This window comes from Arachis ipaensis, chromosome B8 (genome assembly GCF_059453495.1).
Source record: "Arachis ipaensis isolate K30076 ecotype BB chromosome B8, ASM5945349v1, whole genome shotgun sequence".
Classification (NCBI taxonomy): Eukaryota; Viridiplantae; Streptophyta; class Magnoliopsida; order Fabales; family Fabaceae; genus Arachis; species Arachis ipaensis.
Genome location: NC_142443.1, coordinates 133113269 through 133128031, shown reverse-complemented (window position 1 = coordinate 133128031; position 14763 = coordinate 133113269). Strand labels below are relative to the sequence as shown.

General features: G+C 38.7%; 2 protein-coding genes across 2 annotated transcripts; one reads left to right on the top strand and one right to left on the bottom strand.

Moving 5' to 3' along the window:
- Positions 1 to 1888: 1888 nt before the first annotated feature.
- On the bottom strand, positions 1889 to 7841 carry LOC148549915 (uncharacterized). Its single transcript, XM_088495850.1, has 3 exons — positions 6486 to 7841; positions 2422 to 2438; positions 1889 to 1928 (listed from the first exon to the last, which is right to left on the bottom strand). The coding sequence occupies exons 1-3, from the start codon at positions 7839 to 7841 to the stop codon at positions 1889 to 1891; spliced, it is 1413 nt and encodes a 470-aa protein (XP_088351976.1).
- Positions 7842 to 8582: 741 nt separating this feature from the next.
- LOC107612847 (uncharacterized) lies at positions 8583 to 14051 on the top strand. The gene is made up of 5 exons (XM_088497130.1): positions 8583 to 8810; positions 9151 to 9292; positions 10918 to 11144; positions 12271 to 12528; positions 13576 to 14051. The coding sequence occupies exons 1-5, from the start codon at positions 8616 to 8618 to the stop codon at positions 13879 to 13881; spliced, it is 1128 nt and encodes a 375-aa protein (XP_088353256.1). The 5' UTR covers positions 8583 to 8615; the 3' UTR covers positions 13882 to 14051.
- Positions 14052 to 14763: the final 712 nt, after the last annotated feature.

Genomic DNA, 14763 nt, shown 5'->3' with positions numbered 1-14763 from the left:
GTCATCATTGTCCTTCCCACTTAACATATAATGCATGACTTGACATGCTCTATTATATAGTGCTTCTTCTTGCATTTATTTTTAATTTTGAATTATCTTTTTCATATCAGATAAAATATTTAATTTTCATATATTGATAATGTAAAATATTTTGTTTAATTATTTAATAATATTTATTTTTTTAAATAATTATTTACGCAGTTAATATAAAAAATAATTAATTTTCATAACGTAATATTATATAATTGAATGTACATACAAAATTAATTTATGCTTACAATGCATTAAAATTAAAATCTTAAATAATTTTTTTTTCAACAAAAATAAATCAATGTCATATTTCTTTTAAATTATCTACAATTTTTTTAAGAAATAAAAAATAATCTTTAATTTTTGTTAAAAGTAATATGTTATTATTTTAAAGGTTTAATTATATGGCTAGTTCTTATAATTTCACTAAATTTATAATTAGGTTCTTATAATTTTTTTGTTTCAATTGAGTTCTTATACAATTTTTAATTTTATAATTAGTTTTTTGTGTGTGTCAAAGACGTTAAACTTAAGGAAATATTTCTTCCTAAAAACTTCTTTGACAACATATTTTTAGGGTTGGGTTATTTATCACATGTTTTTATGGAAGGATATTCCGTTAATATTAACGTTTTTGATACGGAATAATCTAATTACAAAATTAAAAGTAGTGTATAGACCAATTAAAAAAATGTATAAAATTTTAATTATAAATTTGGTAAAATTATAAAGACTAGCAGAATAATTAAGCCTTTATAAATATTCAATCATGTATTGTTACATTAATTTAATCAATTAGGTGATTTGATACATAAATATGATAATTAAATAATCATGCAAATTTTTAAGATATAATTCGATACAATTTTTACTTTTCAAGTTTATTAAAATTAATTTTTTAAAAGATAGTTTTATTAAAAAAACTATAGTATTTATGTTTTGTTAAATCAGTCAAAAGTAACTCTAAATAAGTACAAGCAATAATAATTATGTTAGCTGATGAAGTAAAAAATTTTTAAAATTTAAAATGAGCATAATAAACATAAATAGAGAAAAAATTTTAATCATAAATAGAATTTGATGTCAATAATTTAATTAAAACATACAAAACATCTTTAATTTCTAAAAAATATAGATATGAGCACATGTTTTTAAGGGCAAAAAACCAATATATACCAAGGAGAGCTCAAAATTACCAATATCAGCCAAACCAGAAATTCACACCTGAATCAACCAGGACGAATTATTATATAATTCGAATCAATAAGATTCGAATTATACTCTCAAGTAATTCGAATTGATATAATTCGAATTATCTCCATGCAACATATGAACGTAATTCGAATCAATATGATTCGAATTATACTCATCCAAGAAATCATGTAATTCGAATCAATACCTTTCGAATTTACATAAGCTATTTCGAATTCATTTAATTCGAATTACTAGGAGAAGTTTATGTTTGAGTGGTTCGAATCTAGTTGATTCGAATTAGGGCTAGAACCGATTTCCATAGTAATTCGAATCAAGTTGATTCGAATTACAACTGTTTCGGCTATAAAAGGAGTTCGAAGCAAGTTCATTCGAATCAGTTTGTCTTTCTGTAACCCCACCAAATCCCAGAGAAAACGACCAACCTTTCGTACGAGTAAGAGGAGATCGCCTTTTTTTGTCGATGGGGGACGATCCGGGAAGGCTTTATCGTTTGGATGGAGTTGCGCATATCGCCGGTGTCATCAACGACGAGGTTAGTGGTTTATGAAAGCGTTTTATGATAACGGTATTTGTTAATGGTTTTTGATGATGGTTTATGTTACTGTTAGTGGTTTAGGATAGTGGTTTAGGAGAGTGGTGCATGCTAGTGGTTTATTGTTAATGGTTTTTTATAGCGGTTTATTTTAGTGTTAGCGGTTTAAGCAAGCGGTTTAGGCCATTGGTTTTTGTTAGTGGTATTTGAAATTGGTTTTTTTAAGCGGTTTGTGCTAATTGTTTTGGATAGTGGTTTTAGTGATGGTTAGCGGTTTAGGGGGTGGTTTGAGTTGGTGGTGTATGGTAGTGGGTTTTTTTAATGGTTTTTTATAGCGGTTTATTTTAGTGTTAGCAGTTTAAGCAAGCGGTTTAGGCCAGTGGTTTTTGTTAGTGGTATTTGAAATTGGTTTTTTTAAGCGGTTTGTGCTAATTGTTTTGGATAGTGGTTTTTGTGATGGTTAGCGGTTTAGGGGGTGGTCTGAGTTGGTGGTGTATGGTAGAGGGTTTTCTTAATGATTTTTTATAGCGGTTTATTTTAGTCTTAGCGGTTTAACTAAGCGGTTTAGCGGTTTAGTGGTTAACGGTAGCGGTTTATGATAAGTGTGATCATGCATCTGTTTTTGTTAATGGTATTTGCACTAGGTTTGAGTGAGCGGTTTCTGTATAAAATGTTGGTCGTTTGTTTCATTTATCTTTTACACATGACGATTTATTTTTTGCTTCCTTATGAAAGATATTGTATATGTTAGTGGGTTGTGCATCTCTTCTAATTATGCGGTTTATGTACTGGCCAGCCTCGTCGTTGCATATCCAGCGTTAGGCGGCAGCAGGGGATGCGTCTTGATGAGAGGTACGTTCCGTACCTGTAGATGGCCGGATTGTACCATCTTGCGAGACTGAATGACAGATGGTTCCGACTAGACGAGCCCCTAGTCAGCGCATTCGTCGAGAGGTGGCGGCCTGAGACGCACACCTTTCACATGCCGTTCGGAGAGTGCACCATCACTCTTCAGGACGTCGCATACCAGCTGGGGTTGCCAGTGGACGGAGATTACGTTAGTGGTTGCCTGACAGACTTCCACCTTTACATTGAGGGTGGGAGACCTGCTTGGCAGTGGTTCCATGAGTTGCTCGGTGTTTTACCTCCCGAGAACCAGGTGCAGAAATTCGCAGTCAACTGCACCTGGTTTCAGGAGACATTTGCAGAGTGTCCAGACGGGGCTGATGAGGAGACAGTTAGGCGCTTTGTCCGGGCCTATATCATGATGTTATTGGGCACGCAGCTGTTTGCCGACAAGTCCGGCAACCGTATACACATCAGATGGCTACCTTATGTTGCTCGGCTTGAGGAGATGGGTCGCTACAGTTGGGGGTCGGCGGCACTTGCATGGTTGTACAGGTGCATGTGCCGAGTCGCCAACAGACATGTGGTGAAGTTAGCTGGCCCTTTACAGTTACTACAGTCTTGGATATTCTGGAGGTTTCCCACTCTTAGACCATCTGGGTATGATGAGATTAGCTGGCCCCTTGCCTCGAGGTACCGTTATTGTTTTGTATTATAAATGCTTCTCGTATTTATTTTCGATTATGAAACCAATTTTAATGTTTCTCCTACGTAGATGGTCTGGTTACAATCCTGGGATTAGCAACAAGGGACCTCGGGTACAGATGGCTCGCCTGAAGATCGACTTGTTACAGCCTCGGCAGGTAAGTACGCAGAGCATGTGTATTTCAAGTCATTGTTTCAGTTTATATTGTCCAACCCTTTTAATTTTTATTTTTCCAGTTCATATGGATGCCCTATAGCGCACTAGACGTCATCCAGGTTGTACATCCGGAGGTCTTGGAGCCTCGGCATACGATGTTATGGCGCTGCAGGACGTCCCTGATTTACTTTGCGGTTGTGGAGTGGCATCAGGTTGATAGAGTTTTACCTCAGTTTGGTGGCGTTCAGCCCATACCGTCTCCCGCCTTGAACATCGACTTCTTGATGTCGAAGGATGGGAGAGGAGGTGACCGTTGGTTCCCGGCACAGTACGCTGACTGGCACGATCACTGGCAGGAGCGTGCGGAGCACATTCTACAGTTTGACATCGTCCCCGATCCCGGTCCGTCACACGATTTCTTGACATGGTGGTATCAGCACGGAAAGAGGTTTCTGTCGCCGGAGATGTTATTGGGGGATCCGAGAGGTATTCCTATTCCAGATGAGGCTACGCAGAGGGGTGCTGGTCGACTTCCAGATATGGACCGGGTCGAGGACGTTCCCGACAGACGTCGTATTGAGCGGAGAGCTCGAGTTGGGACACGTCGTAGCCAGCGGGAGTGGATCGGGGCGGATCTTGCTATGGATGACGTCGAACCCCCAGTTAGGGGTGGCGGGAGAGTTCGTGGTCGTGGAGGCAGGAGGAGAGTGGGTGCTGCTAGAGAGGGTGCCCAGATGCCTATGGGAGGTGATGTTGCGGGGGTTGATAGGGCCCATCGGGGCGGGCATGAGGGTGGGTCGCGTGGATCTGGCATGGGAGATCCGACGACTCACACTGATGCTGGGCTTGGTGGTGGAGGTCTTGGAGATTACTTCGTAGGTGTTCCCGGTGATGATCATACCCTCCAGGAGAGTACTCCATGGGTGAGTCCGAGCTCGATGTTTGGAGACTTGCTTGCTAGTGATGGCATTGTGGCCGAGTTTGGTGGACCGCATTTCCTTGATGATATCCGGACTATCATGCAGGAGGATGAGGCTGCAGCCGGACGGGTTCAGACGACAGGGACACAGGCACCCCTGGATGTAGATCTGAACGAGCCTGCCACGGTAGCTCCCCCGCATCCTTTTGCCATGGGAGGGACCCCAGCATCTGCCCAGACTATTGGGTCACATTCAGTTGCCGGCCCGTCATCATCCAGACCCGTGCATGCTGCGCGTGTGACCCCGAGACAGCCAGTTCCGGATGACAGCGACGAGTCTATTGAGGATGAGGAGCCACTTATACGGAGGAGTTTCCGGACACGGGTGCCACGCCGTTGCGGCACTGGATCGCACCTATTTAGATGATTTATGGATAGTGGTGTATGTCATGTTGTTATATTTATATTGTCTACCTTATTGGTTGGTTATCATTGTTATGGTATGTACGTTGTAGTTATTTTATTTTATGTTATGGTATGTACTTTGTTGTTTTCTTATGTCATTTACTATGATGTATTCCACTTTTCTGTTATCGTATATAGTTTCATGTTATGTTATTCATTATGATTCATCCCTCGCGGTAATGTTGTTTGTTTTAGAAACTAATTTCAATCACTTAAAACATATTAAGCAGAAAAATTTGGTCCGAATAACAAGTTTCATTACTAATAGGAAACAACTTAGTACAAAGGAGCACAATGGTTGCTAACTTACATAGAAGACAAGTGCTAATAGACTAAGAAATCTCCTATTGATTTCCAGCAGGTCCGCTGGGGCCTGCGCCTTGTGGACAACTACGCCTGGTGTGACCTGGCTGCCTGCAGAGGCCACATCTCTTTGGCCGGTTCGGATCTGCTTCATCCATGTTGGTGCGGATTCTTGTGGATCTAGGACGACCCTCCCTCGCACGCCTCATATTCGGATCCGGTATAACGGTTGGCCCTGCATAAGGTGGCCAGAAACCCTCTGGAATGGGAGGTGTAAATCCCATCTGATAGACACCAAAAACGGAACTCAGGCGATAGACCTCATGGACGTAGGGCTGCCATGTAAGTCGTGAATAAGCACAACATGCCAGTGCGTGTGGACAGGGAAAATGAAGTGCTTGGAAGTATCCACAATCACAAGTCTTAGAACCTAACGAGACCCTGTACGTACCAAGGGAGAATGAACCTGTCGGAGTCGTCTCAGCAACGGTGTATTCCGAGTTATCCCTGTCGTAAACAGTCACCGTGAAGCACCTTGCTGTCTTCAGGTTGGCCTCGATACACTTTACTAGGTATTGACTGAATTGTTGTCCAGTACCCATCTGAGCCTCGGCCTCCCTTCCCTTACGGACAAATAGCTCAGCTAGCCTTCCGTATGTGGCCTTCACCAGCGAGCAAACAGGGAGGTTTCTTACCCCCTTCAGGATTGAGTTGACACATTCAGAAATATTGGTTGTCATGTGCCCGAATCTCCGACCCGCATCACAGTACTGTGTCCACAACGAATACTCGATTCGGTTCGCCCAGTCACACATTGCCGGATTCTCAGAGCGCAGAATGTCAAACCAGTAGTCGAACTCCACTTCAGTCTTCGCATATGCGGCGTTAACAAGAAGCCTCCGGGCATCTTTTCCCTTGAATGTCAATGCAAAGTTCGATGCAACGTGTCGAATGCAGAACGCCCGGTAAGCAGCTGGGGGTAGCCATCCCCCATCCGGAGCCTCGAGTGCTGCCTTGATGCCATTATGCCTATCTGAAATAACTAACAGACCCGGCTGAGGTGTCACGTGCTCACGGAGGTGGGAAAGAAAGAAAGACCATGACTCAGCATTCTCACCCTCGACTAGTGCAAATGCCACGGGGAGGATGTTCGAGTTTCCGTCCTGTGCAATGGCGACTAGCAGTGTTCCCCCATACTTCCCATATAGATGGGTCCCATCAATACTCACCAGAGGCTTGCAATGACGGAATGCCTGGATACAAGGGGGGAAAGTCCAGAACAGCCTATGAAAATAAACTTGAGACTCGTCAACCTGTCCCCCAACTCGAACAGGGCAAGTCCTGAGGACGGCTACAGTGCCAGGCATCGTCAGCTGAACTCCTAAAACCCACCTTGGCAGCTCGTTGTACGACTCGTCCCAGTCCCCATATATGACGGCAACGGCCTTCTGCTTCGCCATCCATACCCTCCTGTACGTTGGCCTGAACCCAAATTGTGCGGCCGTGGCATTTTGAAGGACCTTGATGTTCACAGCTGCATCAGCCCTAACCATCGGCATAATGAAGGTGGATATCACATGGTAGTCCAGACTCCTATGGTCGCTGGAGATGGAGCTGGCGAGACATGTATGCGGACCGTTGTATCGCTTCACTTCCCAGATACCCTTCCGCTGTCGGAGACTCATCCGAATGAGCCATGTGCACCCATTCCCAAACTCAGAACACTTTCCCACATACCTCCGATAGTCAGACTCAACGACCTTGTACTGGACCCCTCGGCGGATACTGTACGTCTTCACATTGAACAGCGCCTCATCTTTATCCTGAAATTGTTGGCCAACCTGAAACTCGTTCACACCGGCAGACCCCTCGGTATCTCTAGCGCCAAATCCTGAGGGCAGCAGAGCATTTTCATCCTGCCGCATAGCATCCAGGTCCAACGAGGAAAAATGGGGTGGATACTGCTGTGTGCCAGAACTAGATCCACCTGTAGCCCTTCTCGGAACAGTAGTTCCAACATCATCGCCGCTTTCATCAGCGATCAAATCCGGCTCCACGTCATCGTCATCTGGATCCTCAAACAAACCATCACCAACACCAGCCGGTGTGGGACAATGTTCCTCGGTGGGAATATGTTCCCCATGCCGAACCTCATCTCCAACATTCCCGCCCAGATCGACGGCAAACGAAGGGGACGCAACAGGCTGCATCGGTGGCTCATACACAGGAGCAGAGGACGAAGCAACAGCAGGTCTCGAGCTCGACCCGGCAACTGCGGCTATAGTATTCGCATTCCGGTTTGAACCACCCGAGCTAGATACCACATCAACCAACTTAGCCAACAACTCCGGTGTCCTTACCTCGGGATACTGCCTACGACAAAGAAACATAACCTGCAAGTCCTCGTTACTGCCGATTGTGGAACAATCAAACTTCACGGTGTCATGGAGCACCGCTGTTGGAATGCGGTAGAAAAACTTCTTGACCCTTTTAACTCCTTCGAGACCAAGCTTATCCAGCACACAGCTAACAAGAGCATCGTAGGTGGTTGTTGGCGTCACGATAATACATAGTGGATCCTTATCAGTGAACTTCACGCCGGATCGAGTTTTTCTTTTAATCGACCCTCTATAATGTACCAACACTAGGAAACTCTCCTCACTAGCCATCTCCCCACTTTGTTCACAGCATCATGAGTTCACAGCATATATATATAGCCCTGGTTCGTGCTATATATATATAATTCGAAACAAGTTGTTTCGATTTATCACAACCTAACCTAGTAATTCGAACTAAGTAAACTCGAATTCTTAAGTTATAATTCGAAACAAGTTGTTTCGAATTATGTTGAAACACAAAATAACCTAGTAATTCGAATTAATAAGACTCGAATTCTACATATATATATCGAAACAAGTTGTTTCGAATTACCTATATATTCTTACGTTCATAGTAATTCGAATCATATTGATTCGAATTACTTTAAGTCGTTGCATGTACACAATTCGAATTAAATCAATTCGAATTACTTGATATCATAATTCGAATCTTATTGATTCGAATTACATAATAATTGGTCCTGGTGGATACAGGTGAAGATTTTTGATTTGGCGGATTTAGGTAATTTCAAATGCTCCTTGGTTTATTTGGGTTTTTTGCCCTGTTTTTAATATACAAAAAATTTAATTTTGATATATTAACGGCATAAAATAATTTATATAATTATTTTATTTTTTAAAATAGTTTTTGTCTATTTTTTCTGGACTTTATGTGAGGTTCTCTATATAAAAAAATATTCAATCATATAAATATAAACTATTTCACAGAATATATAAAAATTAAATTATTTACTGAAGATAAAATATAAAATAATATGATTGTATTTTTGAGAAACAAAAACCCCTGGTTGGGCAATTTGGCAATTATTGGGAGAGAAAGGAAACATGTTATTTTCAAGGCTAATACAAGTCACACTGCAGAACCCCCCTTTCTGTTTCTCAACCTCTTCAAATTCAACTCTTTCATTCCCCTTCTTCACCCTTCCACTTTCACCAACCCAAAAACCTCTTATTGCTAAAGCTTCTTTCTCATCAAACATGGTCAAAGCTATCAGAGTTCATGAACTCGGTGGTCCTCAGGTTATGATTATGAACTATCAAAGCGACCTCATTTTACTTTTTCTTTTCAATTGGAACCTGAATTTTCCGTTTTCATAATTTTAGTATGCTTTTCCTTTTACTACTGTTCTGATTTCAAATTTGTGTTGTATATTCGCCACTTTAGTTACGTAATGTTACCGTCTCTATGATTCAGTAGTGTTACTATTCACTCTTGCATTTTTTTTAAACAAATTTTTATTTTTCGATATATTCGATTTATTGTTAAATTTATTTGAGATTAGAGATGTGCTGCTTCTGTGGTCTGTGGTTTGCTTCATTATCATGTGACCTATTTCTGTGGTTGCAAATTTGATAACAGGTTCTGAAGTGGGAGGATGTGGAAATCGGAGAGCCAAAAGAAGGCGAGGTGCGCGTGACGAACAAAGCCATTGGCCTTAATTTTATCGATGTCTACTTTCGGAAAGGAGTTTATAAAGCCCCCTCATTGCCTTTCACCCCAGGTTTTTGGAGTTTATTTACCTCTTATCAATTGATCTCTCATGAAACATTTATGCCAATGCCAAAAATAAAAAAAGAAAATGAAAAGAAGAGGTAGAGAAAAATTGTTTCGGTTCTGTAATGCCATTACTGAGCAGTGACCTGAAGACTTGTTTGTTCTAGTGTTCAATTACTCCATGCAGCAATCCAAGCTGTGGATTATTTAGCTTGTTTTAGTTCTTAGTGGTTAGTACTTGGTAGTTTCAACATAGAAGGGGATGAGGTTTTCAATGATTAACTTGCAATTGGTTCCTTTACTGGGATCAGGTAGAATTAATATTTAACTAAAATGTTTTATTAGTTATAAGTTATAACAAAAATTGTACATTGTATTCTTTCTATTTTACATACTGGAACATTAGATTTCCTCCTACTTATTACCGCAAAGAACACTAGGAAATGATTGGATGTCAACGAAGTAATATTCTAGATTTTGTTGATGGCTATGATACATGGATTCTTCAAAATTAAGGATGTATTGTATTGCACTGGTATCTTTTAAAGAGTATTTCAGTCAGTTATGAAGACCTGCTTCACCATCTATTATCCGTAGAATCTGTGGATAACTGACCACTGGTTTTCAATTGCGGTTGTGTCGATCCTGTTTCTGTGGTTAGATCCTAGTGTATGATCCTTTTCAGAATGCAAAAGATCAGATTCATTACACAAGTAGAGAAATGTCAGTTTCTTTTAATCTCAAATTCCCTCAACCTTTTCCTTCACTTTCCTACATGTTCTCTCTGAAACCTAACTTCTGACGAGGAATCTAGAGCTTCAAATTTCCCTTGGGTATACTATATCCTGATGCATCTGCTGTTCAAATCACTTGACAATCGTATCCTCAATCTGCTGCAAACTTGCCGTTGAATCTCTTAAATCCTTCAGGCAAGATTCACTCCAATTATCTGGCATCTATCAAGCTTGATGGCAAAATTCTCTGGCTGTGGAGGCAGCAAGAGTTTGCAGTGATCAAAGGCCATATGATTATACTGTGAACAGCTTTTAAGATTATATAATTTTTAACTATACAACCATAAACCATTAAACGAATGGTGTGCCTTGCAAAAATTATTTAGTAAAAGGTTATTAAATGGTGTAAAGATTTATATCTAACTTATGCTGGTGTGTGTGTGTGCTAGTTAACAGTGTGTCTTCATTTTGGGAATTTGGAGTTTATGTATGACATTTAATTTTGATGGTAACGGGAGAGGTAGTAATGACTCCTTATCGCCTATAATAAATGACATCTATCAATTTGCCATAAGAATTTTCTTGTTTATTTTTACTCCTCGTATTTTTCCTTTTTCTAAAGAATATAATTGTGCATCTTGTACTCAAAATCTTCTCTTTTTCTAAGTTATGTAGTATTCTTATTCTCTATTGGTGATCCCTTTAATTAATGAATTGCCATTCTCTGATTTGAACCTCTTCCATTGAGAATTTAATATAGGAAAGCAGTGTAAAACTTGAAAGGAAGGAAAAGAAAACCAGCAGGATAAGCAAATTGCAAATATACAAATCCTAATATGTCAAATATTTGATGCAGAAAGTATCATATGTTGATTACTTTTACTTTTAATGTGTTCAGGTATGGAAGCTGTTGGGGTTGTCACAGCTGTTGGTTCTGGACTCACTGGTAGGAAGGTTGGAGATCTTGTTGCGTATGCAGGTCAACCAATGGGCTCATATGCTGAAGAGCAGATTCTTCCTGCTGACAAAGTAGTTCCTGTACCCTCCTCAATTGACCCAGTTGTTGGGGCATCCATCATGCTGAAGGGCATGACAGCTCAGTTCTTGGTTCGCCGTTGTTTCAAGGTAGGCTTTTATAACTTGTATTTATCTCTCTTTTTTTGTTTTCATTTGATTTTGTTATTTTTCTTGGAACACTGATACAATTGGCTTTTTATACTCCTAATTTTTAAAATCACAAATTAGAGAACATCACGAAACTAGTAAGACACTCCCTAAGATTGTTTTCTTAGGGAGAAGCTAGTTGATTCCATGTTAGAAATATATCCATTATCTGAGATAAATATTGAAGAGATTCTTAATATATTCTAAACATAGTCAAGCTCCACAGTTTCACCAGATTGTGTTTCTACATCTTTAAAATATAAAAGAATTCATGAGATTTGTTGTGACTTTAGAGGAATTATATGCATATTTCAGTTTTCAGATAATTGATCTTCCGACATTTGTATGTGCATTTTAAGGGAAGTTTGGTATCCTTAATGATTTGTTTATATTGTCAACCTATAGATGCAATAAGTCAGAAAAAGAAAAAATGAACATTATTACTCCATCAGAAATTGTCAGATTGAATGGGATGAAGTGGTAGAGCCTCATTGCTCCAAGAGATTAATATCACTGATTGATCCAAGAGTTCATCAGAAATTTTCCGGCTGTCTAGAATTTTCCTTTTTTTAAAAAAAATTATTGAAATGCTTAATTACTTTGTCAAGTTGAAATGATTTAATAGTAGATTTTGAGACAAGCAAGTTTTATCAAATAAGATTATTAGATGTTGGCCTCTATTTGGTAGTAATTTCCGTATTGGAATATCATGTTTGCCAATCTAAAAGCATACAAGAGGGATTTCTACTCAACGATACTGAGGATTGATACCTGGCAAGATGTGCCTGAAAAAGAGAGAATGCTACAAGTCTTTAGTGATGGTTATCAAATTAGGATATTCCTCTTCTGGGTGATAATCTCATTGCGAATTCAATTGAAGGTGCTACTGCAGAAAGATATACCTCATCCAGTATATACTTGAAGTAAAGCACAAAAGAAAATTTGTTGTAATTTATAACAGAAGCAAGAATTTTGCTATTACCGTCGTTGACTATAATATTTCTTGAGTTCTATGCTTTGCCTTAAAATTCTGTTCTTTGTTCCCCATGTTGATGATAAACAGAAACCAATACATGTAACTTCATAGGTTGAACCTGGTCATACTGTCCTTGTACAAGCAGCAGCTGGTGGAGTTGGATCCCTATTGTGCCAGTGGGCAAATGCACTTGGCGCAACGGTTATTGGAACTGTATCTAGTAAAGAGAAGGCAGCTCAAGCCAAGGAGGATGGCTGCCATCATACTATAATCTATACGGAAGAGGATTTTGTTGCTCGAGTCAACGAAATTACATCTGGAAATGGAGTCGAAGTAGTTTATGATTCAGTAGGAAAGGATACTTTTCAGGTAATTCTCATTCTATGCAATCGTATCCAAGTGAACTTTAATATCAAAATGCTGCGTAATTTTGAGTAGAAAGACTTAACTGTTAATCTTGTATTTTGCATGATGATATCATCAGCATCACAGTTGCACCTTTTCTATTTCTGCACGAAATTTTTTCTGTTATGATGGCTGAGTTTCTAGGAATGCAACTAGATTTTGGGGTTCAGTTGACCTTTGATGATCATTTCTAACTAAACCATCAACAAGCACCAAGTAGGATTGTAGATACAGAACTCTAACAGTGCATGTTCTTAATATGGATGACTTCCTGGATCTTATTAAAGAAAAGTGCCTTTCTTTTCAAATTAGGAATGAACTCATTGTTCTGCATCCTATCAGCATTGTGTTTCTGTGAATTCGTAGACACAATAATATGAAGGCAGATAAAGTTTTATATTCAATAATTGTTCTAATAAGGACCCTTTAACGGTTGAACACAGAAAAAGAATATATGCCACGGTTTTGATTTACAGATTGAACTACTCTCATATTAGTATACTATTGATGGAATTTAACAACATGCTTGGTATAATGTTCTACTGATTTCTGCACGATGAACCTTTTTGTTATGAGACATTTTAAGGGAAAAATGCAATTAACAACCTTTAACTTTTGCTCATGTGCCCCTAATAATTTAAACTTTCAAAACTTTTGTGCGAACTTTTCTTCCAATAGTATGTTTTTTACAGAAAACATAACGCCTCAATGGGAGAATAATTTTGGAAGACCTTGTTTTGCAGTGTATGGACAACTCCCAAGTGTTGAATTGCGTATTTTGAAAGTTTAAGGCCTAAGGTGCACATGAGCTAAATTTTAGGAGAGTTAATTACATTTTTTTCCAATTTTTAATTTAAACATTGAACCATGGTTTAGTATATTTGTGTCAGTAATGTTTCTTTCTATTTTTCAAGAAACTGTGAATGTAATGAGAGAAGAAGTCCTTTAGGTGGTATGCTATTTTTTCAGCTCTTTTTTTTTTATTATTTACTAATTTATATTTTTTGCTAGGGATCTTTGGCGTGTTTAAAACTTCGAGGCTACTTGGTAAATTTCGGGCAGTCATCAGGTACTCCCGATCCCGTTCCATTGTCTACCCTGGCTGCGAAATCCTTGTTCTTGACAAGGCCAAGTCTAATGCAATACAATGTCACTCGTGACGAGCTATTGGAGTCTGCTGGAGAGGTGTTTACTAATGTTGCTTCTGGTGTGTTGAAGGTGCGAGTTAACCATACTTACCCTTTGTCTGAGGCTGCAAAAGCACATGAAGATCTTGAGAATAGGAAGACCTCAGGGTCTATTGTGTTGATACCTTGATGATGCTATCAGTTTGTATGTAATAAATGTTCTAACTTCTAAGCACCTGGTTCTTGTTCTGTCTTTTTTATTTCTCTTTGAATGGAAACGGGTTATAGATTGTAACATGTAGATAATGTTTGGTATGGTATTCGTCAGGTTGTTATATGATTAAAAGAATAATTTTGTTATCATTCTCTGAAGATTAGAGTTATGTGACGCTCTTTCTGGTTCACACGTTTCTTTGTTCTCGTATTTTGTCGCTTCACTAAATTCAGTAAATTGTAATGGGAATGCTAGGGGGCCAAATTTTTAGTAGGAAAAAATTAGAGTTAGTGTAATTCAAATACAAGACAAATGTCGGACAAAAAAAAATAAATAAATAAATACAAGACAAATGTAAGGAAAAAAATATTAGTCACCAATATTTCTCACTTTTAAGTTTTAATTCATGTCTCATGATTCCTTTTGGTGTATTCCTCTTCCCCCCCCCCTCCCCTCCCTCTCTCTTCTCTCTCTGTCTCTCTCTTTCCTTCTCTCTCCGGGGTTTGAGTCTTGAAATCAGCATGTTATTTTTAATTAATTTGGTATTTTTTTATATTAAAAAAGTGAACATTACAATTTACAAGTGTTTGAAACTTTGAATTAATGTTTGCAATTATGAATGTTGGTATTACTGTACATTTGTAAAATTAATTTTGATTAAAATTGAATTAGTATTAATATAATTTGTGTTTGGATATTTTATTTTCAATATGATTTTGAGTGATTGATTGTCACTTGGATAGTAGTTAAAATTGTGTTTGGAATTTGGATGTATAATTACTAAAAAATAGAGAAATTTATAATATTATTTATATTATTTTGTAATTTATTTTTTATAATCGAATAAAATATATTAAT

Coding starts and splice junctions, on each gene's coding strand:
- LOC107612847 (XM_088497130.1), top strand. CDS start 8,616: ATGTTATTTTCAAGGCTAATACAAGTCACACTGCAGAACCCCCCTTTC. Junction 11,145..12,270: donor TGGTTCGCCGTTGTTTCAAG/GTAGGCTTTTAT, acceptor GTAACTTCATAG/GTTGAACCTGGTCATACTGT. Junction 12,529..13,575: donor TAGGAAAGGATACTTTTCAG/GTAATTCTCATT, acceptor ATTTTTTGCTAG/GGATCTTTGGCGTGTTTAAA.
- LOC148549915 (XM_088495850.1), bottom strand. CDS start 7,841: ATGGCTAGTGAGGAGAGTTTCCTAGTGTTGGTACATTATAGAGGGTCG.